At 37.6% G+C, this 26,941-nt stretch overlaps 2 protein-coding genes across 2 annotated transcripts in view; one reads left to right on the top strand and one right to left on the bottom strand.

The window, feature by feature from the left end:
- GIGYF2 (GRB10 interacting GYF protein 2) overlaps window positions 1–26,941 on the bottom strand; it is a 139,007-nt gene that overhangs the window by 70,557 nt on the left and 41,509 nt on the right. The window contains 3 exon segments of the mRNA XM_021690376.2: window positions 15,502–15,542; window positions 16,400–16,511; window positions 21,234–21,345. Of these exon segments, the coding sequence (XP_021546051.1) occupies window positions 15,502–15,542; window positions 16,400–16,511; window positions 21,234–21,345 (265 nt within the window).
- Window positions 59–9,570, top strand: KCNJ13 (potassium inwardly rectifying channel subfamily J member 13). The gene is made up of 3 exons (XM_021690378.1): window positions 59–114; window positions 6,310–6,785; window positions 8,782–9,570. The coding sequence occupies exons 2-3, from the start codon at window positions 6,326–6,328 to the stop codon at window positions 9,402–9,404; spliced, it is 1,083 nt and encodes a 360-aa protein (XP_021546053.1). The 5' UTR covers window positions 59–114; window positions 6,310–6,325; the 3' UTR covers window positions 9,405–9,570.

Here is a 26,941-nt window from a genome sequence, read left to right as displayed (position 1 = left end):
GAAGAGAACCTACAAGCTAGACTTGTAGATTAAAGTTACCTTATCAAAAAGACAGACTGCAAGTTTCCTCAAGACCTACCTGTGCACACACAGGCTGACCCAGCAAAAGAACTGGTGAGTACATGAAATAATATTCATTCTTATTTCTTTCCTTAAGGGGAACAGAGAAAGAAATTGAGTGGCAAATAGGGACAGAGCTAGACATCGCCAACAGATTTTTAAAACAAAGATATTACCTTTACGGTCATACATTAAGGTTCTTTATTCTTTTTCCTTAAATTCTGAAAATGGAATAACAGCCCTACTGAAAGCATTACTAGAAATTTTCCTGTTTTATTAAATGCATACTAAGTCCACATTATAATACAGAAATGAGTAGAAAGGCCCTAGAAAAAATTTAGTGGCTTTTTTTTTTTTTACCCCCCTTCCTTGGCTTTTTTAAATATATACAGATATCTTTCTTTTGGAAGGGATTAAAAAAAAAAAAAAAACCAAAACGAGCGTACAAAAATAAATGACCCCCCCCCCAAAAAATTTTTAAGCCACGAAAAAGATGAATACCTAATTTTAAATGTCTTTTTAAGCATAGAATTATTACCGAAATTAGTAGATGCTTCTACAAATAAAATATAAAAGAATCTCTGAGCTTATATAAGAGAGTTAGAACTCATACTGTTTGCCCCAATTATAGAGGGTAAGAGAAATGATTCTAAGACTATACAATCAGTTTTTAACACCAGTTGTAAACAAATACATAGTAATATTGTGATCATTTAACATTTGTATTTATAGCCTATTAACTGTTAATATGAACTACACTACCACCTTACAACATAGCAATAGAAAAGACATAATTTTAAATGCTACAAACCAAATGAGTAAAATGAATCCATAACTTTGACAGCCACTGAAGCAGCCAAACTATTATTTTTATAAAGTAGTGTTTTTTTCCACCAAAGTCTGTAAATGAGCAAATACTTTACAGCCCACACACAGAGATACAAACAAACCTTCCCAAGCTTCAATTCTATTTTCTGTTGGGATCAGTTAGTGAGAATCATATAAATACAAACCCAAGACAAAATACATTCAACGGGTATTTGTACACCTGTAAAGATATGAAAATTACTTGGAGAGAAAATCTACATGTATCAGGCAACAATAATATTAATCTTTAAATACCATACAAACAGATATAAAACCACATCAGAGAAAAAAGGAAAAAAAATCATCTAAAAAACCTCTGTCAGTTGAGGGAAATGGAAATAAATTTTAAAACTTGTAGAGTTTTAAGAGATCGTGTTATTTAATTCCCTTCTGTCTCTCTCTTTTTTTAATATAAGAAGCCTGGCCAAGGGGAGCATGGTTGGCTAGATTCTGTAACCAACAGAGCGGGAGCATGGTTGGCTAGATTCCCCACCTTGTCTTCATTATACTAAACCATACTCCTTACATGAATCCAAAGATGGACTCATTCAGGGTAATCCATTAAGTGGAGATCGAAATCTTATTCTCTCAACTACTCCACCTCCCAACACAATCTAAACAAGATTGAGTAATGGCTTATATATAAAAAGGAAATTGCGGGGCGCCTGGGTGGCTCAGTTGGTTAAGTGACTGCCTTCAGCTCAGGTCATGATCCTGGAGTCCCGGGATCGAGTCCCACATCGGGCTCCCTGCTCAGCGGGGAGTCTGCTTCTCCCTCTGACCCTCTTCCCTCTCATGCTCTCTGTCTTTCATTCTCTCTCTCTCAAATAAATAAATAAAATCTTTAAAAAAAAAAAAAAAGGAAATTGCTTCACTGTTTTGATATTAGCCTTGACATTCCTGTTCACAGGTTTTTCCATGCATTTAGTTAACTGCAAGAGAAAAAGAATGAAATTGTTGAAGCCTACAGTGACTGTTACAATGTAGGTAACAAGTAACAATCCTGAAAAAGCCCAAATAATAATACTTTTGTTAGCTATAATATATACAGAAAGCTATCTCCCCGGGTAATGAGTTTTAGAACGTTATGAAGTAGGTTGAAAATCAAGAATCACGGAGTTTTTCCCCCCAAAAAACTACGGTGAAACAATCAGCAATTAGTAGCATTCACCAGGACAGTGGTTCCCTAATTGCAATAAGCACGAGGGTACAAGGTAAATGATGGGCATTTTCACACAGGCAGGAAGCAACAAACAACAAAAGTGAAACTAATACAATGTTACATACCAATTTCACCTCAAAAAAAGAAAAAAGAAACCATAAAGGATAGTGCAGTGGTTCACAACCTTTCTGAAGGCAGCCTACTATCGTTCCTTATTACATCCTTCTTCCTCTTCAAGTGTCAAAATGCCTTTTCTTTTATAAAATTAGTTTGATATATTCTAAAAATTATTTTCTCACCTGGCAAAATACAAATTTGGCAATGCTATGTAAGAAGTCGCCTCTCCACATTTTGTTTTAATTTGTACTGGTTTATAATATACAAAAGATTAGACTATGTAATAATTGTGGTTGTGCTGATCTTCAAATTTTATAAGATGTCTTCTTTAACTGAAAATATATTTCTTGCCTACAAATCATAGGTCTAAACCTAAACATTCCTAAAGACCAAATATTCTATAACGACTCTTAAACAATTAACTAGTCAAATGGAATGTAGTATTGTTCACCAAGGCTAACCAGGATCAGAATGTCTATTTTTGAAGCAATATAGCACTGACTCTGGACTTGGTATGGGATTTATTAACACTTACTACCTTTGGGATCCTAGGAAATTCACTATGCCTCAGTTTCTTTATCTCTAAAATGAGAATTATGATGGTACTTACCACTGTGAAAGTTAAGGAACATTATTAATAATAATAATAAAGCAACCAAGATTGAAAAGTTACTTTGCACCAGGCATTGCCTACTGGCTTCAAATGAGTTAACACAAATGTTTGGTATAATTCCTGCCACATAATAAACAATATATACTGGCTAATATTATTAATCATTACTGTTGTTAAGAATCATGTATGGGGTTAACAATGATTTAAGACAGATACTTGAGATAGTTACGGGGACCAGAAGAGTATCTGCTAGAAGTGCTAAAAATATGGCTGTCAAAGACTATCTTAGGAATATAATGCCAATCATCTTGGGAAAGAGTTTTTCACCAAACTTTCTAAATAGCTTCTTGTAGTAAGAAAATTAAACCTGTAAAGTCAGCCAGATGTGGAGAATAATACAAATAATCTAAGGCCCCCATCTGCCTAGTGTATGTTTCTTTCATCTCTCTAATCCTTGGTGACATCTGAAAAACAGGATAATAATGTCTATCTTGCTGGGGGCCCCTGGGTAGCTCAGTCAGTTAAGTGACTCTTGATTTCAGCTCAGGTCATGATCTCAGGATCCTGAGATCCACCCCTGGTGTGCGGCTCTGTGACCAGCAGGGAGTGGGGGGATGGGGTCTGCTTGAGGATTCTTTCTCTCCATCTCCCCTTGCCCTTCCCCCACCAAGTTCTCTTCCCCTCTCTCTCAAATAAATCTTAAAAAAAAAAAGATCTTGCTGAGATACCAAAGAATTAGAGATAATGCAACACAGAAGGTACCTAGCACAGTGCCTATGAAAATTTTATTAGTCCTGTTGTTTACTTTCAAAACGACAGAGATAAGGTCTCCTAAAACACTTAAAGACTCTAGCAAAATGAGTCATTAAACAGCTGTGCTGAGAAAAAAAATATACTAAATGATAATGACCACTTGTTAGAATTATAAAGCATTAATGACCTAAGACTTTTTTTAAGTTTATAATATGAAACTAAACTGGTTATCCACTCTAAAAAATTTTAACCATTATCTCAGCGGATCCTGCTCCATCAGTAATTAAAATCTGAAGAAAATACAAGAAAATGTCTCTAATATCACCAATACATGTTAAATTAGCCTCAGGGAGGGCGCCAGGGTGGCTCAGTTGGTTAAGCGACTGCCTTCGGCTCAGGTCATGATCCTGGAGTCCTGGGATCGAGTCCCGCATCGGGCTCCCTGCTCAGCAAGGAGCTTGCTTCTCCCTCTGACCCTCCCCCCTCTCATGTGCTCTCTCTCATTCTCTCTGTCTCAAATAAATAAATAAAATCTTTAAAAAAAAAAAAAATTAGCCTCAGGGAGGAAGGGAAAGTATATACTCAGCTGGCCAATGTCCAATGACAGTATCACAGGAAGGCAGTCTCCACAGCCCCAAAGTGTCTACAACGGGAAGGACCCAGCAAACCCAAGCAACAACCTAGCTTCAAATGCCTCTAATCACCTTCTTAAGTGCCACTGTCATTCAAAAGGTAGGAAGGGAATATGCAATACTCTCAAGAGCATCTACTTCTGAGGGAAGCAGCTAGGCAGAGTCAAATATAAACTCCTAGCACTGCACTGTGGCAAAAAGAAAGGGAAAGCAAAGCTGCACTTCCCATTCTGTTCCTGTGAGGCTCCACATAAAAGTCTTAAGACACTTTTGATATAAGCAAGAATCAACACATAGAAAGCATACCTTAGATTTCTTCTCACCACACAGAGAAAAGCATACCCACTGATTCATAGTTTAACTGTTTACAGATAAAAAACTATATTATCTTTTAAAAATTGCCATTTGGGGGGTGCCTAGGTGGCTCAGTCAGTGAAAGGGCTGCCTTTGGCTCAGGTCATGATCCCATGGTCCTGGAATCAAGCCGCACATGGTTGATTCCCTGCTCAGCGGGGAACCTGCTTCTCCCTCTCCCTCTGCCCCTCCCCACCACTCGTGTGCATGCACATGGACGTGCTCTCCCTCTTGCTCTCTCCAATGAATAAATAAAATCTTTTAAAAATTTTTAAAATTGCCATTTGCTGCCTTAATGGTTATTTTAGTTCATTAAACTTGAAGCTTTTTTATCTGGCTTACTTACTTTCAAAACTAGTATTATCAGGACAACTAGGTGGATCAGTCAGTTAAGCGTCTGCCTTCAGCTCAGGTCATGATCCTAGGGTCCTGGGATTGAACCCTGAATTGGACTCCCTGCTCAGCGGGGAGTCTGCTTCTCCCTCTCCCCCTGCTTGTGTTCCCTCTCTCACTGTGTCTCTCTCTGTCAAATAAATAAAATCTTAAAAAAAAAAAACAAACAACCAGTATTATCTAGGAATCTCTACCTAGAATTTACTTTTTCCAGGAAAATAATTTTCTCCCCACCCCACAATCTAACCAGAATCTAAAATATTCAGAGGATGGCAATCCATTAGACAGGGAAGAAAGAATCCATGAAAATGGCCACAAAGTGACAAAAATAAAGCCTATTCAGGGTGCCTGGGTGGCTCAGTTGGTTAAGCGACTGCCTTCGGCTCAGGTTATGATCCTGGAGTCCTGGGATTGAGTCCCGCATCGGGCTCCCTGCTCTGCGGGGAGTCTGCTTCTCCCTCTCCCTCTCCTCCCTCTTGTGCTCTCTCTCTCTCTCAAATAAATAAATAAAATCTTTAAAAAAAAAAAAATAAAGCCTATTCATAAAACTTTCAATAGGTTAATTAAAAAGCATATATTAGAACTATGGATCTCTAAAAGCTTAACTCTGTCCTAGCGTGGAGTTTAGCTTCAAAACATTTGCAGACAGTTCAACACTACATTTCCTTTTTTTTTTTTTTTAAGATTTTTTATTTATTTATTTGACAGAGAGAGAGAACACAAGCAGGCGGAGTAGCAGGTAGAGGGAGAAGCAGGCTCCCCACTGAGCAAGGAGCCCGATGGGGGGCTCAATCCCAGGACCCTGGGATCATGACCTGAGCCAAAGGCAGTTGCTTAACCAACTGAGCCACCCAGGCGCCCCTAACACTACATTTCCAAATGATTTCTAGTTACTTACATAGAGGAACACATATATTTAACTTATTTCTTTAAATTATGAATTATCCATAATTACTAATTATGAAAAGTTGTTATTTACACGTTCAGTCAAATCAATACTTTATGCCTGGACTTGTGCAAGAAAGAGACAGGGGTGTCAAAGAGACATGAACCATAACCCCAAACTTCAGGGATTTTGAAATATATCTGGAAATATTAAAATGCCAAAAAGTATTTTAACAGTCATTCCAGGAAACAATAACAGATATCCTAAGGCAAGCCATGATTTGGTAGCAAATGAGTGGCTTAGTCAATAAATGCCCCCTTGCGTGAAGAGAAAAGAGAGCTGTCAGACCAGGAAAGCCTGCCCAGTAGCCAGGGAAGCATTCCAAAAAAAGGAGAAAGTGAATGAGGTCTCAGAATTTATTAATATTAACTGTAAAACAGTTAAGAGCTTATTAATTTATTCTTGGTTTCAGAAAATTACAGCCTGAGATGGATGGCAGTAATTGCAAAGTTATTGCTCCTCTCCTAACTCAGAGATACCGGAGGATGGTCACCAAGGATGGCCACAGCACACTTCAAATGGATGGTGCTCAAAGAGGTCTTGCATATCTGCGAGATGCTTGGGGAATCCTAATGGACATGCGCTGGCGCTGGATGATGTTGGTCTTTTCTGCTTCTTTTGTTGTCCACTGGCTTGTCTTTGCAGTGCTCTGGTATGTTCTAGCTGAGATGAATGGTGATCTGGAACTAGATCATGATGCCCCACCTGAAAACCACACTATCTGTGTGAAGTACATCACCAGTTTCACAGCTGCATTCTCCTTCTCCCTGGAGACACAACTCACAATTGGTTATGGTACCATGTTCCCCAGTGGTGACTGTCCAAGTGCAATCGCCTTACTTGCCATACAAATGCTCCTAGGCCTCATGCTAGAGGCTTTTATCACAGGTAATTGTTTTTGTTCTTAAAAAAATTGCAAGTGGTTTGGAGAGGGGATAATCAGTTATAAGCAACTGTGTTGTAGAATAATTTAATTTGCATTATTAGCAGGTTAATATCGAAGATTGAAAAAAAAAAGTCTATGGCCAAATGAGAGGTGAAATTATAAGAAACCTGACTTACACTTAAATTCTACCTGTTGGAACTCAAGAAAAAAGGGACCATTATGACACTAACTTGCAGTAACATCTTACACCAAAAAAATATTAACAAAAGGTCTAAAAGGCATTTTTCAGAGAAGCTAAATACTTTGTCAAATAAGTGGATAAATACGTTAAATGCATATTTTGACAATCATTTTACCTAACAGAGGAATTTGATTTTTTTCCTCTTTACTGGGTTAGAATTTCCTCCTCTGAGTTTATCTGTTCAACATTTACTCACCATCAGTGAGCCCAGAGCACAACAGTCAGCATTATATTTAGAGATCAAGTAAGTATACACATCCTTACTGGAAATGTGGCCACAAAGATTATGAAATTTTATTTATAAACCTGATAACACATAAGACTTTCCTCTAAGTAAGTAGGGCTAGTGTCACTTTTATAAGTGATATATATACAGTTTAAAAATAAAAAAACAAATCGATAAGAAAACCTGGCTTTAACACATTACGCAATAATAATCTGAAAAGGTAAGTAAAGGGCCAAATGAAGGGTGATCTGGAATGAAGTCCAGTGTGCTGCCAACTGGCTCTATAATCTGTAACAAATCACTGAACTTCCCTGCAGGAGTTCTTAAACTGGGTCAGTCATTAGATAAAATTTAGGGGATCCATGAACTTAGGAAAAACTTGCATCTTTCTTCACTAGCCCCTAACTGAAAATTGCCATTTCCTTACACTATAAACACAGACAACAAAAAACAGCAATACTGGTTTTTATTGGTATCAGCAATACTGGTAACTTTGATACAAACAGAAATCAGATATTTTCCTATCACACTACAGTACTTCAAAAGTACACTATTAAACCCGCCACTGTATTTTGTTTAATGCATTAAAAAAGCACATATGGTACTATAATTTTTTAAACATTCAACTCAATTTCAGTATATTTGGATTCCTTCATTATGTATTTTATTTTTATGCATTTAAAGCATAATTCTGATAAGAGGTCCACAGATCTCTTCAGCCTGCCAACAAGATCTGTGGCACAAAAGTAGTTAAGAAATCCTGACCTACAGCTTAGGGACACACAGAAGATGCACTGTGAAAGGTACACTGGGGTGCCTGGGTGGCTCAGTTGGTTAAGCGACTGTCTTCGGCTCAGGTCATGATCCTGGAGTCCCAGGATCGAGTCCCGCATCGGGCTCCCTGCTCGGCAGGGAGTCTGCTTCTCCCTCTGACCCTCCTCCCTCTCATGCTCTCTCTCATTCTCTCTGTCTCAAATAAATAAAAATAAAAAAAATCTTAAAAAAAAAAAAAAAGGTACACTGAAATCACCTTAGAGCCAGAGCCTTCTAAAATAAAAAGGGGAGGAGGGGCTATATAAGTTTCAAAGTTAAAAACTGCTCAATGTATTACCCTCCCTACCCCAAATCATTCTACTCTGAATCTGATTTCTACTTCAATTTGAAATAATCTCACTACAAATGAATTTCATTTATTTTGTTACTTTTTTTTAAGTGGGGGCAGAAATGTAATAAATGACCATTCTTTGATTTTTGTTAAGAAATGAGAATACAAAGTTACATTTCTATGTAACAAAATGAATTCTGCTTAACTCTTCTGAAATCATAGTTTTAAAATAACGATGTATGTACATTCTGAAAAATTCTTCGGGCAAATGAGACTACCCAAATTAATGTGTTCATCAATTCTTGACTCACTTGGAAGGCATGGCATGAAGAAATGTGTAACTATTTGATACACCCTTCTCATTCAGAAAAGGTATTCATATTTCAAGTGTTCGTTCTAAAAAAAATTCAATGATTTCTAATTTAGGTGCCTTTGTGGCGAAGATTGCCCGGCCAAAAAATCGAGCTTTCTCAATTCGCTTTACAGACTTAGCAGTAGTAGCTCACATAGATGGCAAACCTAATCTAATTTTCCAAGTGGCCAACACTCGACCTAGCCCTCTTACCAGTGTCCGGGTCTCAGCTGTACTCTATCAGGAAAGGGAAAATGGTGAACTCAACCAGACCAGTGTGGACTTCCACCTTGATGGCATCAGTTCTGAGGAATGTCCGTTCTTTATCTTTCCGCTAACCTACTATCACTCCATTATACCATCAAGTCCTCTGGCTACTCTGCTCCGGCATGAAAGTCCTCCCCACTTCGAATTAGTTGTGTTCCTCTCAGCAATGCAGGAAGGCACTGGAGAAATATGCCAAAGGAGGACGTCCTACCTACCCTCCGAGATCATGTTACATCACTGTTTTGCATCTCTGTTGACCCGGGGTTCCAAAGGTGAATATCAAATCAAGATGGAGAATTTTGACAAGACTGTTCCTGAACTTCCAACTCCTCTAGTCTCCAAGAGCCCAAACAGGACTGACCTGGACATCCGTATCAATGGACAAAGCATGGACAATTTTCAGATCTCGGAAACAGGACTGACAGAATAAGACGTCTCCATTACACCCTATTTTTTAATGTATTAAATATACCCAGCCAGTTATGCAGCTACTTTTCCTTCATATCTCATGTTTTCTCTTTTTTTAAATGCTGATTACATCTCTCTGATTACATCATGGTAATCAAGCCTATGCCCATAAAAATGGCTGAGCTAACAATCACATTCTGGAAATATAACATTCTACCTTACAAGTTTGTATCTGTGGTTAACTGCTGAAATCAATGCATCTCAACATGACAGATATTTATTACAGAAATGTTGGTGGATTTATAATAAGGTGGTATGATACCACTAATGAAGGTAAAACAGGACAATTAAGTTTAACACAGCCAAACTCTAAAATCAATCACAAATCTCTCATTTCATCTGCAAGTTGAAGTGACAATCTAGTCTTAAACCTAGCTCCCTGGGTAGAATGATGATTTCACAATATTTAATGAACATCCTTTTAAAACTGTTATTTTTTCAAGACAACAAAGATCATTCCTTGGTTCTTCATACTACAAAACTGGAGTATTACCCCCTTAATTTTTAACATCTAAGAACAAAAATTCACACACACACAAAACAGCAAAGTATAGATTTATACACAGCTCTAAAAGCATCTGAGCATGATATCCAAACACATGCACATGTTCATGTATTTGATCAGATCAAGTAAGAGATCCAGCCTGAATTAAACCTACGAGGTGGTATTTTTGTAAGGAGATGCAAAATTCTATCTACTAAAAGCTACCTTGTATAATAATCAAATAGTGATTTAAAAATTATAATCAACGACTCATCTGAATGGCTTCTGACCTAAGTTAAAACATTCTCTTCTTACCTATTCAATGTTATAAAAAAAAATGACACCCTAAGTAACTCATAAATGCAAATATATTTAAGTTTTTGTAGATATAAAGGTTTAGTTACATATCATTCAAATAGGAAAAACATCTCCAATAGATAAAGCAAAAAAATTAGGCAACAAAGTATTTTCAAACCCAAATTCCTGTTTCCAACTTCAAATAGTTTTTTCTATAAACACAAAATGAGTGTTTATTCACCAGTAGGAGGTTGGACTAGATAAACTCTATTATTTCTTACCAAGTCTAATACTCCATGAAAATTATGCTCTCTCTGCTTCAATTTTTATTCTACATATACTTAGATGAACCCTTACCCTCACCTCCAGTTTAACTTAAAACCATTCTCTGCATACTTTTCATTTTGATTTAAAAAAAAACTGTCCTCAAAGTAAACAAAAACCAAAAAAGACATCCTATCAGAATTCAAGTAGATTCATGGCTGCTCTTCTTTTCTGAAATTCCCCTTATTCAGGTTTAATAAGAAAAGTGAAAGATTAACCCTCCCCACTGGTAATGATCCAGCCAGGAATCATCCCATGAAATAAACACGAGCCTAGTATAGTCAATCAGGCGTAAAGAGTAGGACAGAGCAGTAAGTCACATTTTTCTACTCTTTGACCAAAAGGAAAAGCAAATAAAGAACTCTGGAGTGGTCTAAGAGCGATACAGCAAAAAAATATCAAGGACACAGAAACTTAATTATTTTAAACTTTTGCTATTTGGAAACTTTAGGCATTCTTAAATGCTAGTCAGACCAACAGACTTTTTTTCCAACCCAGGACTGTCGTAATACCTACAGACAGCAAGAGTTCTTATTTCTATAATAAAGTAACCAGATTCACCTAACTTGTGAAAATAAAGTAGTATCAAAAATTTACATGGTATGTTTTTTCCTAAGAGCTCTACATCATTTACACAGATCACAATTCCACCAGTTAAGTGAAGCTGCTCAAAGTAACACAAGGAAGTGAGCAAGACCTGGGATGAGTCTCCCTGCAGACACAGCATGTTCTCCATTCAAGTCACAGAACTCTCAAAGTACACTATGTATATATAAGTTCTGCATCTGAAAATTAGATGTGACTTCCAGAACTACACACACCCCAAAACAATTCTGTTGGTAAACTAATGCTACTTAATAAATGTTTCACAAGTAGACAACTAAGAAATGCAATCAAAAACTTCTGTCTAGGTGGTTGAAAGCTTCTGAAAGCACTGTTCATGATTCTTCCACTTACTTCAGAGAATCACAGTTTCTACATTAAGGATTAAGTTTTCTGCCAAGATATCATTATCCTTTCAGGAGAAGGAAGTGCAAATTGAAAGAGGGGGAAAGTCCTGGGAGGTGGGAACAGCGGCTCTAATTCCTGGCTGCATAGCTCACTAACCTGGGGTACCTGGGAGCCCAGTGATGCTATCTTGGATACCTGACTAGGAAGACCACATTGGAATTAACTTTAGAAGTGCTTTAGAAAACCAATACAGACAGCATAACAATCCCAACAAACTAGACAAGTAGTTACTAAAAATCATAAGGTCTAGTTTTATATATGTGTAAGCCCACAATACCTACTCCTGGCAGCAGCCTTATAAGCAAAAGCTGCTATGTCTACTTTAAAGTATTTCACACCAAAATACACTAATTGGTATCACACTGGGCTGAACCTCTGGTATCAACTGGATCAATTTTTATTTCTTAATGATCTTCCAATTTCATCCTCACAGAATCATACTACAAGATCATCACTGGACCTGATCTCCCCCTCTCCAGCAACCAATTCCTACTGAATAGCAATTATAATTCCAATGTTACAGGCCTCTTCCACCTCCACACTCTCCCTTATTGTGTTCACAGGAAATATCCAGGATCCCTGCCCAGATGTCTGTAAACACACCCATTTCTCTCCATATAAGAAGCAAATATATAATATGAACCAACTCTAATTTTAAAACCAACAAGTCATTCTGGGACCTTTAATACTCAAATTATTTGGTATCATAGAACATCTCACAACTGACCAATATATCACTCTGTCCCAACAAATTACTTTAGTACTATCATTCTTGAAGAGTGCAAGATACAATTATGAGATTTCTTTAATCTATAATATTTTCAATGGAAGTGGATTACTTATAAAAAGAAAGGCTCAGAATTATAAACACAGTTAATACAACCTGAAGTAAGCATCCTGTCAAAAAACATTCAGTAAAATCCACTATGATTTGTATATATGTGAAACTTGCCCTGATATTTTAGTAAGAAAAACTCTTTATCTTCTTTACCACTTCACATAAACTTAGCTTTATGGAACTCATCTTTTCGAAGATGTACGTATAAGGGCAAAGAAAAAAACCTGTTTTTTAATAGAGAGTGGGGAAATTACCCAGACTGAATTAATATAGTTAAAATAATGATGAAAAAGGAACTTCACACTCTATCCAAACCACCAAAGTATGACTATGTGTCGAACAGTTCAAATCAAGCTACGGTCTTTACAGGGAAAACACCGCTTTCCCAGGTAACCCAAGTCATTTTCAGACAACTCTACCAGACCTTTTTAAGATTGTGTCAAGTTTCTGCCTCCTTAAGCCTGCCCTTTAGATTCACACAGATCAAGTTTAATTCCTCTTTTATGATTGTTAAGCAAATATTTGCAGAGAGTAACCCTAAAAACCCTCCTCCACACCCTGTCCTGCCCACAGTCTTGTCTGCTGTGTAAACAGCCCCATTTCCTTCATGCATCCCCCATCACAGGGGGTCAAATGCCCCAAACATCCTACTCCAACATATGGATCCCTTCCAGGTGTGGCCCCAGTACTGCACGCAATACTTAAGCTGTCCTGTGTCAACATAAAAAGACAGCGGGTGTCCCTAGCGCTTGCCTCATGAGGACACTTCAGTTCTAGTAAATGCTGCGCTCGGCACCGTCCTGCTGCTGGTTTAACATTGAGCCCACAGTTAGCTGAGAAGGTTGTGCTTTTCCCCAGCAGGATGCTATGACACCATTACTACATATCTTCAATTCTAGAGTTTATGAGAGACTTCCCTGGCATTTTCTGCTGTTAAACCTCCATTTGATTAGATCTGATCTCTTATTCCATCTTAATTCTGATCTCAAGTCCCAGTTGTTCCACTCTACAGCTATCCCTCTAAATACTGAACGATTTGAAAATCTGATCACACACCAACACTGTCATCTAAAGAAAAGGAGTATTTATACAGCACCTCGCACAAGGCCTATCACAGGAGTAGGAATTCAATAACTGTTGAACAAATAAATGAGTCCATATACTCTTATTTAATCCTAAAAATTCTGTAGGGCATTCTTACCTCCATTTATTATAAGACTACTGAATATCTGAGAACTTAGATTACTGGTTATCTTCTGACTTGAAAACCTATACTCTTTAAAACTACCCCTCATTATCTCTCCATATTCACTGGAAAAAGTACTGAATCAGACAAGGATGGGAGAAGTCCTAAAAAATATCCCAAGATAGTATTTATCCAATAGTCTATAATACAAGTAAAGCCACGCAACTAACAATAAGTTATCTACCCAGTCTTCCAAATTTCTTTGTGCTACACTCATTTAACTTTTCATTATTATAAATACAACTGATCATTCCCGATGCCATGTTAATAAATGAGAAATTTAAATTACTGATATGCTAAAATGAATTTGATATGAAAACAGTGATGCAAAGTTGACTGTTTTAACTACTAGTGTTAAAAAGAAATCTGCAGGGGCACCTGGGTGGCTCAGTCGTTGGGCGTCTGCCTTCAGCTCAGGTCATGGTCCCAGGGTCCTGGGATCGAGCCCCGCATCAGACTCCCTGCTCAGCGGGAAGCCTGCTTCTCCCTCTCCCACTCCCCCTTGCTTGTGTTCCCTCTCTCACTGTGTCTCTCTCTTTCAAATAAATAAATCTTTAAAAAAAAAAAAAAAAAAAGACAGAAATCTGCAAATCAGGGCGCCTGGGTGGCTCAGTTGGTTAAGTGACTGCCTTTGGCGCAGGTCATGATCCTGGAGTCCCTGAATCAAGTCCCACATCGGGCTCCCTGCTCGGCAGGGAGTCTGCTTCTCCCTCTGACCCTCCCCCTCTCATGTGCTTTTTCTCTCTCTCTCAAATAAATAAAATCTTAAAAAAAAAAAAAAAGAATCAGCAAATCAGTCTGTGAGTGATATTTACATACTTAACATATTTTTGAGAAATGTTTACTCTTGTCAGATGTAATCATGCTCTAGAGAACTTTTCTGGTACTTCTGGGAATTTGGAACTTGCATGGTGATTTTAATAACTCCAACATTATTGTGAGTCAGCATTTCTTTTTCCTCTCATGCATTAATATCTACTGGCAGTTTGGAAGGTAGTACCTTTAATCAGTCAGAAAGCCCATCTTAACATTTAGATTCTTTAATATAAACTGATTAATTCACCACAGACACTGAAATCTTGTTCTCTTACTACATAACTTTTAAGTCAGTAACTACCTTAACTATGATTTATTTTGACTGCTCTCATCTCGAAACAAGGAAAAAACAAAACAAAAAACAAAGATCATACATCAAAAAAAATCATACAACCAAAAAAACCTAAAGAACTAAAGTAACTGGGATGCCTAGGTGGCTAGTCGGTTGAGCCTCCGCCTTCGGCTCAGGTCATGATCCCAGGGTCTTGGAATTGAGTCCCACATTGGGCTCCTTGCTCAGCAGGGAACCTGCTTCTCCCTCTGCCTGCCGCTCCCCCTACTTGTGCTCACCCTCTCTCTCTCTTACTCTCGCTCTCTGACAAATAAATAAATAAAATCTTAAAAAGAAAAAAAACTAAAGTAAGAACATTCAATGCTCTCTGATATGAAAACAAGCATTAGCATTTTCCCTATTTCTTCTTCCCTTGTGAGATGTATCTACATTGGGAAAAGGGAGTTAACAGACTGAAATTTCAGTTCACAAGATAGCCTTAAATAAAGAATATATGCCTTGCAAAGAACACACAAACCTAAAAAGTTAAACAAAGGAAATCCTAATGGTTATGTTCATCACCCCTGGTTTTATACAAAAGAGCCCTCAAATAACCATGGAATTATAAATACAAGCAATGTTACGACCCCATCTACTGGAGAAGGTGCAGGTAACTGAGTCAACTTTTAATAAATGTATCCTTGAGCCTTGTTACGAACTATTATCATGGAAATCCAGATAAAAATACTTCAAAACAGTAAGCAAGCCTTACCTACATCTTTTCGTCCTGGTTTTTCAAAACGTCTGTCACCTCTAGAAAAGATAAAATAAGTTTTCAAACAAGACTTGAGAGTAACAGACTTCCCATCCGTGACACCCACTGCCCTTTGTCTAACAGCACTGCTTTTTCAAATTATAAAACAAATGCATGGTTATTGCCTAACATTTGGAAAATACAGAAAAGCACAAAGATGAAAACAGAAATATCCACTATCTCACTTACCAAAAGCTAGCTTCTATTGACCCAGAATTGTTCTTTTTGTTTTATAAATTATAGATTCTTTAATTAGATACATGATTTATTTTAGATACACACTATACGTAGTTTTACATACTGCTTTTAAAATGCATTTTCCCACATCATTAAATATTTTCAAAATCATCCTAACTCTAATGGTTATATAATATTCTACTGTGTGGATATACCATTCTATAAGAAACCACACTGATATTAGGCTGTTTGGCTTATTTCTAAGTGTATTATAAACATCATTACAGTGGCCATCTCCGTACAACACAACTTTGTGCAACTGACCTCCCTCATCAACAGACGTCACATAAAGTCACAAAGAACAGAGAAGATGCTCTAATAGCAACAAACAATAAAATGTCAATTGTCAATGCCTCCCACTGAATGCTAATCAAATAGCAAATCTGATTAACTATGAAATATCCATGCTGGCACTAACATTTGAAACTATCTATCTAGAATGCTTCTTCCTTTAAATAAGGATCATTTAAAAATTTCTTAAAGTTTGATACTCAATTAGCAGCATTTTTTTAAATGAAATTGTGTAACTATGCGCAGAAATATCTCCTTTGTAAAAAGCAGAAAAACATGTTTTTTACACCAAGAAACCTTTAAAACAAGATCTGGATCTTTTAGTTACCTTTCCTCCCAGCTCTGTGACCTATGCATTTCCCTGCCACCTCCTCGACCAAACACACCCTCTACTTCATCAAAGCTTCTTTGGTAGAAACCACATTCACCTCTGCCTCTGCCTGAAAATAAGAAAACAGAAAAAATGATACTCAGATGTCAACTTTGGCACATATTCAACACCAAAGATTAATCTTTGAAGTTCTGTCGCTACACAAAGAGAAGGTCTACATTTAAACATTTAGCAAGGCCTGATGGATCTTTACCTGAGAAACCAATAATGGCACTGAAGAGGCTAGACCACAGGAGGTTGAAAGAAACAAGTTAGAAACAGATGTAAGAGTCCCAGTCCCAATCCTGAACAAAAAACAGTATCAACATTCAGTTCTTTAATATAAAAGTTCAACAGTGAAATTCTAAGAAGATCAATAAACTATTACTACAAATTGGACCTTTTATTGGATTATTTTCAACAAAAATGAGAGATTTGGAGAGCTTGGGAAGAGAGCACATAAAGTATAAAAGCCAAGCATAAATGTTAAAATAATTTATCTAACTCCAAAGAAAAGATAATTTAATAGGGTCTATTAACTTTGTGAACTAACTCCTTAAAGGATATTCCACAGCAACGAAGGCACTCTTTCCACTCTGCCCAAGTCTTCAAATAAGAAAAGTATCAGGACTGAATATGAACCAGAGGGCTGGTGAGAATGTGCCAAATGCAGGGATTGAGAGGCTCTAGGTGTTCAAGTATAAACTGGCCTTTACTAAAGACAATGTGGTTAGATCTATCAAAATCTGACCCAACGATTCTAACTACAATTTATCCTAACAGAAATACATGAATATGCAAATACATTTATATGAAGGAGTTCGTTGCAATCCAAAACACCAGAAACGACCTAATCAATCAATCAATCAATTAATTAATTCTGATAAAACAATTTGGGAGAACACTATGAAGCCACAGAAGATAAAACATTGACATTAAAAGAAATCTACATTGTCCTATTGAATGACAAAAGCATGCTAAATAACAATACTTATAAAAATAACTCCACCTGTATAAATGATAGAACTGCACAGTCAGGAAATCCAACTGCTGGTCTGGGGGCAGAAAGCAATACAAACTTTTAGCTTTATACTTTCTGTGCAATGTGAGGTTTTCTCGACTAACATGCACCATTTGTACTCAACACACAGGTCAGAAAACTTCCTGGGAAAGGGTGGGGAGTCCAGGGCTGTACTTCGATGAAATCTTAGCCATCATCTGTAGCTCAACTTCTTTAACAGTGTAAACCCACCCAAAGAAAAATGATGCTGAATCTCGAACAAAAGCATGAATGCATTCTAAAGCTAAAAACAACTGAGTTAAGTAATTGTGGCAAATATCCAGTAGGATTTTTACTTCTTGCTTAAAATTTATCAAAACGTGACTCAGAATATAGTTGTACTTTATACAACCTTATATGAAATGCACACAATTATATGCGGGTAATCTTAGAAACAATGGGCACCCTTTTAACTAATCCAGATAATCCATTTCTTCATCTATAAAATGGAAGTGAGGACTAGGCTTGACTATAATAATCTTAAAGTTACCTTCCAGTTTTGTCAATCTAACTTTACATCAACTTAAAGTTGAGAGGCTCTAGGTGTTCAAGTATAAACTGGCCTTTACTGAAGACAATGTGGTTACATCTATCAAAATTTGACTCAACGATTCTAACTACAATTTATCCTAACAGAAATACATGAATATGAAAATACATTTATATGAAGGAGTTCGTTGCAATCTAAAACACCAGAAACGTTTCTGGTTTCAGTACCTCTCTCCTTAGGAAATGTATACATTTCATCTAAAATCCTAAACCAGTGTAACGCAAACATAACAGTGTGGTGATCTCCCACAATGATGATTTTTAGGGTGAAAGTCCCCTCTTCTAAAGAGAACAATTTTCTCAGGTAAACCATTAAGTACATGACACCTTGAAAACGAGTTTTATTTTTGAAATTTGAATATGAAAAATAGCCTTCAGGTTGCCAGAAAAACAAGCAAACCACAGACAAAATATTTTCTGCCAGTTTTATCTAGCATCAGTACTGGTCCTCCTTATCAGACTAAAGCTTTACGAATGGGCACATAAAAAGAATCAGATTCTAGAGCTCTCCAGTTTGTAAAACATAAGGAACAATCTTCAAAGTACAAGGACCATAATCATCTATAAATATAGTTCTCATATAAGAAAAAGCAACTATACATAACATGAAGAATCTTTCAGACAGCTAAGTATTTAAAGAACTGCCCTATTGCCTGAGATTTCACCAGATTACTTTGGGAGAATAAAATATACTTCCTTTAAAAAATACACACACACACACACACACACACACTTCGTTTTAATGATGATGAGGACAAGTGGCTAACAACTGTGTAGATCTGTTGTATTAGTAAACATCTTAACCAGATAAAATAGAAAAATGACAACTTTGTTGGGGAGTTGTCAACAAGGGAACCGCTGTTTCCCCACCCATTTGTTTAAATTTTACTAGTTCATGATATTTAGAAGTCTAGAAGTCAATTTTCACATCAAAGTTTCCTCAAGTTAAAATAAAGAGCCAAAGTAATCATCTAATGTTAGCCCTGCCCATGCAAAACAAAGCAATAATCATTACTTAACCAACAAGTTAAAATTAAGTGCTAAGTGAAAAAAACAAAACCAGATGAATGGTCTTATGAAATCATTAGAAAAGAAATCAGAGTTCGGACAATGGTGTTAGAAATGTTTTTCCCAAAGTCAGTTCATTCATTTGGCTACTTTCATGCCATTTGTTCACATCAATGTTAATTAAGTCACCACTTTTCTCACAGTAGCTATCTTTTGCACATGCCCTGTTTAAATTCTGAATGTAGGATAGTATGTGATAGCTCTCTACTTCAAAGAAATCACAAAGCAGGGAGAAATTTATCAATCTTTGTTTCTAGATACAGAATTTTTTAAAGACTGTTTGGAGAGACTGGTTAGTATTTGCAGCACACAAAGTTGGTGATGACTTGAGGCTCATAAAACAGCTGGCTTGGGGGGCCTGGGTGGTTCAGTCGTTGGGCATCTGCCTTCGGCTCAGGTCACGATCCCAGGAACCTGGGATCGAGCCCCGCATCGGGCTTTCTGCTCCGCGGGAAGCCTGCTTTTCCCTCTCCCACTCCCCCCTGGTTTGTGTTCCCTCTCTCGCTGTCTCTCTCTCTGTCAAATAAATAAAATCTTTAAAAAAAATAAAAATAAAACAGCTGGCTTGTGGGCCACACTTCTTGAGTAATAATCTCTGTAGGACTTACCCTAAAGAGCATTAAGAGGCAAAGCTGCCTGAGTGTAACCTCTCCCTGCTGCCAGCCTACCGTAGAAAGACACAGGAAACACCCAAGTAGCAGGCCAGAGCCATCTCCAAAACACCACTGCACCACCAAGATGCAAAGATCTCAGATGAATTCTGGACCAAAAGACCCTAATTACATGTGGGAATCTGCATGGCCTGTGGAGCTTCTGAAGTGCATACACGCCTAAATCTTACCACCCAGTATCCTGTGGCAGAGGGTAACTGCTCTTCTAGAGACTGACAAATTCAGAAGGAAAAACCATGTATACCTTGGTAATAGTACCTGGCCTACAAGTGAAGAACTTTAGTTAGCCTCTTCATTAATCACCACACCTGCATTCCCACATTCTGAATGGATGACTGAAAGCAACCTCTTCACAAAAATGCATAATCTAATACAGTCTCTGTAAAGACTAGGTGTAAATGGGGCACTTGGGTGGCTCAGTCGTTAAGCGTCTGCCTTCGGCACAGGTCATGATCCCAGCATCCTGGAATCGAGTCCCACATCGGGCTCCCTGCTCAGCGGGAAGCCTGCTTCTCCCTCGCCCATTTCCCCCTGCTTGTGTTCCTGCTCTCGCTATCTCTGTCTCTGTCAAATAAATAAATAAATAAATAAATAAATAAATAAAATCTTTAAAAAAAAAAAAAGACGACTAGGTGTAAATTACTCTATTCATAAGGCATAACTTTAAGAAAAAATAATTTAGATATTCCACACTCTTGATCATGCCAAGCTGGGTGGTGCAGTATGTGGAAACAAAGGCACCTAACTTTGTAGAGACCTAATTCTTCCACTTCTAAAGCACCTCTTCAAAAACTTACAGGATATGTTTAGGCTACTGCTATGATTTAACCACCTTAAGAGGTAAATGCTAAATATTTATATTACAAACATCCTTATGTTGCAGAAAATCAACGAACACAAAACGGAGCAGACAGCAAAAAAAACAAGTAATATCAAAAAATAATTATTCTTCTAAGACACAAATCTATAAAACTATAGGTTAAATAAGTGACTGCTTATTATTTTTTGATCTACCTCTAAAACAGCCCTAGTACTGATGAGACAGCTTTTACTAAAGCCTCCCTGTTGCTGGAACTGGCACACCGCCTTATACAGAAACCCAGTGTCATGGAGGCCTGCGGGGACTTCAGTGCTGCGCCAGCAGCCAAGGCACTTCTAGGAGCTATGGCAAAATGCAAGGTTCCCTGGGCATGAGGAATATGGATGAGGTTTTGCCAAAGTTAACTAGGCCATCCAGAATCCTCACACTCAAGAATTACCCTCCTCTGCTCCAAATAAGTGGGTATGGAGCAGATACACTGAGAGATGATTCAGAAAACAAATGTTCAGGACACTCAGTATACAGTTAATGTCAAAGAGCAGTTTTTTAAAAATCAAGTATTAAAATATGTTTAAAGTGACTTCTCTCTCCCTCCATTATTACGTTTTCCACATGAAAGCTCACCTCGCCCTCTTGAAGAACTTCGACCTCTAGGAGCCCCCACCACTGTTCCTCCTCCTCCTCGTCCTGTCAATCGCAGGACAGCGGCACTATTTACAGACATGGAAAAGTTTCTCTGCCAAAAAAAAAGAAGAAAGAAAAGAAAAAAGAAAAAAAAAGTGGATGAAACAGATAAAACTGTATGGTGCTCTTCCCCATCTCCCATTTCAACTATAAAATGCATGTCATTACTACAAGCAATGGGAAACCGTAACTACACCACATCCTAAGATGATCCAAAACCTGATTTTACCTGTAAATCTCAAATTAACATTTCTGATCAACAAACACTGACCACCAATGCGTTATATTATACTAGGTTCTGTGAGGAAATACTAAATAATCCTCTAAACACTGTATGTATCCAGAAGCAAATGGGGCAAATATGCGTTGTAATAGAGAAAACTTGGTAAAAGAAATCCGGTTTGAAAGGATTCTTTAACTAGTGAAAGGTGGAAACAAGAGATGGTCACAAAAAGTATGAATCAAGAGTAGCATAAGGAGGAAAATAATCATTTTTGCCTCATTCTGATCACTAATGTGAATTAGCAACTCCAAGTAGTATTTAACAGAATGACAAGAATCATAAGTAAATAAGGAAGGGCCAAATAAGAATCAACCATCTTAATGGGGAGGAGAAAGGAATGCTTGAAAAAAATAAAAACCCCAATCTCTCAGTCATAAGCCTGAACATGCACCCACAGCCAATCTGGATAGAGTCAAATACAGTAAGATAGGAGTGGGAAACCTTCAAACATGAAGAGGAAGATACAAGAACACAGGAAGCCTGGGAGTGAAAAATGTTTAGTTGACATTTCTGGGTAAACGGAAATACATAGGTCTTAGGAAAAGGTAAAACAAGAAGCAATTTTTAAAATCTTGAAAATGATCTATAAAATATAAATATCCAGGGGTGCCTGGGTGGCTCAGTCGGTTAAGCGTCTGTCTTCGGCTCAGGTCATGATCCCAGGGTCCTGGGATAAAGCCGCATGTTGGGCTCCCTGCTCAGCGGGGAGCCTGCTTCTCCCTCTCCTCCCCACTCGCTCTTGATCTCTGTTGCTATCTCTGTCTCTCTCTCTCTCAAACAAATAAATAACCTTTAAAATAAATAAATAAATACAAAAATCCTGGCTATTTGAACGAGAAATCTGCAATAGCATTTTAAACTCAGAGAATGCTGGAATATATGCTTACTTGAATACTTTCTGTATCCTTAGAACCTAACAGACATTTGTGCAAAAATGCAGAGCTGTGGTATAATGAAGAAAATGCAACTTCTGCATGGCTGTAGCTAAGGGCCCTCCTGGCAGACGGGCAAGAAGTGAGGCCTTTATTAGAGTTGGATAGAGGGGGGCGCCTGGGTGGCTCAGTCGTTAAGCGTCTGCCTTCGGCTCAGGTCATAATCCCAGGGTCCTGGGATCGAGCTCCGCGTCGGACTCTCTGCTCAACGCGAGGCCTGCTTCTCCCTTTCCCACTCCCCCTGCTTGTGCTCCCTCTCTCGCTGTGTCTCTCTCTGTGAAATAAATAAATAAAATCTTGGAAAAAAAAAAAAAGAGTTGGATGGAGGGGCAACTGGGTGGCTTAGCTGGTTAAGCGTCCGATTCTTGATTTCAGCTCAGGTCATGATCTCAGGTTCATAAGCAAGACTATGAAGTCCCAAAATCTAGATTCATATATTCTAACACTGGAAAAACAGAGCTCAGAGCTAAATGCATTATGTATGCCAGGATCCCATGCAGTTGAACACATTACCGAATATGCATAAAACTCAAATGTACCGATCAATAGGGCGCAGGGAAACTTGCATATGCTTTCCTATACCCTCACACAATGCAGCTGAAAGTGCAAACTTCTATCACCTCTGGAAGACGATTTCTCAAAGTATATTTAAATGTCTATACCCTTTGACACAATTCTCTTGTAACACATGTGAAAAATCACAAAAGCAGAAAGATCTTAAACTGCAGAACTGTTTGTAAAATCAAAATTGGGAACCACCTGAGTATCAACCAATGGTAGCTAATTTAAAAATCATGGCGCGCTTGGATGGTCAGTCCGTAAGAGCATGCTACTCTTTGTCTTGGGGTCATGAGTTCAAGCCCCACATTGGGCAGAGACCTGACTTAAAAAAAAAAAAAAAAAAAAGCACATGGCCATCTACATGTGGAATTCTATGGAGCTGTTTAAAAAAATGAGGCAACTCTATTTATTAGGTTGAACCATATGAACTCGCTTACATTCAAACCAATTCTGATCCACAAAAACTGTAATTACGTATAGTCAACCAAATGTATAAAGATATAAAGCATAGCTGTAATAAGGAGCACAGAAAGGCCAGATTGCCTGAAACTGAATTTTTGTTCCTTTATTCCACTTCTCTGTGCTTATTTTCCTCATCAGATAAAGTGGATAGGAACAACATTTACATCTACTTCATGGGTCACTGCCAGCACTTAACACATGACATGACAAGTGCTTACAACACTGTCTGACACATTAAAAGCTAAACAAGTATTTGCTATCATCTCAATAGATGTTTAGATGAAAACAGTGAAGTGTAGAACTTTATGCACAGCATGCTGCCATTCATGTCTATGTGTGCTTATAAGAATAAATATGTAAGTAGTTGCACACTTACTAACTACCCCTGGGAGAAACACAAGAAAATGGAAACTGGCTACTCCTAAGGAACAGTAGGTAGGTAGAATTAGGGTGATTCACACAACTGCTTTTCAGTATACATGCTTTTTGAATTTTTTATATATATACATGTATTATCTATTCAAAAATACATACAGTAATTTTCTTTGATGTCAAATAAATAAAATACAACAATCTAAATTAGGTAGCAGCTATGTAAAGAGTCATGGTTCTCAAACTGAGAAATATATTCAAGGGAAATGCCAAACCAAAACAGTGACTAGATGTTTAAGCATTAATTTTTTTTTAAGAAAACTTTTTTCCAGGGCACCTGGCTGGCTCAGTCAGAAGAGCAAATGACTCTTGATCTCAGGGTTGTGAGTTCAAGCCTCACATTGGGTGTACAGATTACCTAAATAAATAAACTTTTTAAAAAATGTATTTTTTTTTCTAGCTCTATTTTATACATACATGCAGGCACACATATATATAGAAAGCACAAAATTAGCTTGCATTTCAAAGATAAAATATCTCCTTCAGAAAATTTAATATATGCAACAAGAAGCTATTGTAGGTTATTAGAAATATTCACCGCCCCCATGAGGGTCAGGGGGTGAAAAAATATGCAAAATTCTAGTCTTCAAATATCTAAACAATCCCTAAAGGGGTTGCCTGGTCATCCAAAGGACAAACATCAAAATGTTAATTAATCTTTTGCCAGCTTTAAGCACTGCTCTATGTTAGCATGTTTTTTTTTAACACTTATTTGAGAGAAAGAGCAGGTACATGCGTGCAAGTGGGGGGAGGGGCAGAAGGAGAGGGAGAGAATCTCACGAGGATTTCCTGCTGAGCATGGAGCCAATCTCACCTCCCATGAGATCATAACCTGACCCAACATCAGTCTGAGGTTTAACCAACTGAACCACCCAGGTGCCCCTATTCCAGCATATTTTATAAACAAAAGATACCAAAAAAGTGTCAGGAAATTCAAAATGATACATTTTAAATGAGTCCAAAAATAGACCCTGATGATCTTCTGTAACTACCATAATCATAGTATCTATCCCGATCTTATTAACACCTTAAAATAAATCTTTCCATTATAAAAGCAGAATGAAGATTTACCCCCTTAGTCATTCCACAACTACTTTTGTTGTGTAGGTATAGTCCAAACCTAACTTGACTTTTTTTTTCCAAATTGTTAACCAAAGGTTCCCAGCAGCACTTTAATGAATAATCTTTGCTTTTTCAAAAAATTTATTTGGCACTTACTAATACTAATTTCTTAGAAATGTTACCGGATGTTTCTGGATGAATCAATTACTCATCCTGTTGATTAAAATGTCTATCATGTTTTGGTAACGAGAAGCAAGTCCTCCTCCCTATGTGTTAAAAAGCTTTTCTGGCCCATTTAATCTCTAATAAACCTAGGAAATAATTAAAAGAAAAATTAAAAGAAATTATTAAAAATATACATAAATACCTTAAAAATTGCAAGATAATAACAAAAGATTAAAACTGGTAAACTAAGGCATTGGTCAGAAACATGGCAGGATGTCCACTATCACAACCATTGTTCAACATAGTAAGAGAAGTCCTAGCCTCAGCAATCAGACAACAAAAAGAAATAAAGTGCATCTCAATCGGCAAAGAAGAAGTGAAACTCTCATTATTTGCAGATGATATGATACTTTATGTGGAAAACCCAAAACACTCCACCCTAAAACTACGAGAACCCATACAGGAATTCAGCAAAGTGGCAGGATATAAAATCAATGTGCAGAAATCAGTTGCATTTCTATACAACAAGACAGAAGAAAGAGAAATTAAGGCGTCGATCCCATTTACAATTACACCCAAAACCATAAGATACCTAGGAATAAATCTAACCAAAGAGGCAAAGAATCTGTACTCAGAAAACTACAGAATACTCATGAAAGAAACTGAGGAAGACACAAACAAATGGAAAAACGTTCCATGCTCATGGATTAGAAGAACAAATACTGTGAAAATGTCTATTCTACCTAGAGCAATCTACACATTTAATGCAATCCCTATCAAAATACCATCAACTTTTTTCACAGAACTGGAACAAATAATCCTAAAATTACGTATGGAACCAGAAAAGACCGCAAATAGCAAAAGGAATATTGAAAAAGAAAACCAAAACTGGTAGCATCACAATTTCGGACTTCAATCTCTACTACAAAGCTGTAATCATCAAGACAGTACGGTACTGGCACAAAAAAAGACACATAGATCAATGGAACAGAAGAGAGAACCCAGAAAAGACCCTCAAATCTATGGTCAATATCCAACAGAAAAAAGACAGTCTGTTCAACAAACGGTGTTGAGACAATTGGACAGCCACATGCAGAAGAATGAAACTGGACCACTTCCTTACACCATACACAAAAATAGACTCAAAATGGATGAAAGACCTAAATGTGAGACAGGAATCCATCAAAATCTTAGAGGAGAACACAGGCAGCAACCTCTTCGACCTCGACCACAGCAACTTCTTGCTAGACAGGTCTCCAAAGGCAAGGGAAACAAAGGCAAAAATGAACTATTGGGACTTCGTCAAGACAAAAAGCTTTTGCAGAGCAAAGGAAACAGTCGACAAAACCAAAAGACAACCGACAGATGGGAGAAGATATTTGCAAATGACATATCAAGTAAAGGGCTAGTATCCAAAATCTATAAAGAACTGGGCAAACTCAACACCCAAAGAACAAATAATCCAGTCAAGAAATGGGCAGAGGACATGAACAGACATTTCTGCAAAGACCACATCCAAATGGCCAACAGACACATGAAAAAGTGCTCAACATCACTCGGCATCAGGGAAATCCAAATCAAAACCTCTGTGAGATACCACCTCACACCAGTCAGAATGGCTAAAATGAACAAGTCAGGAAAACGACAGATGTTGGCGAGGATGCGGAGAAAGGGGAACCCTCCTACACTGTTGGTGGGAATGCAAGCTGGTCCAGCCACTCTGGAAAACAGTATGGAGGTTCCTCAAAAAA

The sequence above is a fragment of the Neomonachus schauinslandi genome, chromosome 3 (genome assembly GCF_002201575.2).
Source record: "Neomonachus schauinslandi chromosome 3, ASM220157v2, whole genome shotgun sequence".
Taxonomy (NCBI): Eukaryota; Metazoa; Chordata; class Mammalia; order Carnivora; family Phocidae; genus Neomonachus; species Neomonachus schauinslandi.
The sequence above is the reverse complement of the archived record's forward strand: the minus strand, read 5'-3'. Positions and strand labels throughout refer to the sequence as shown.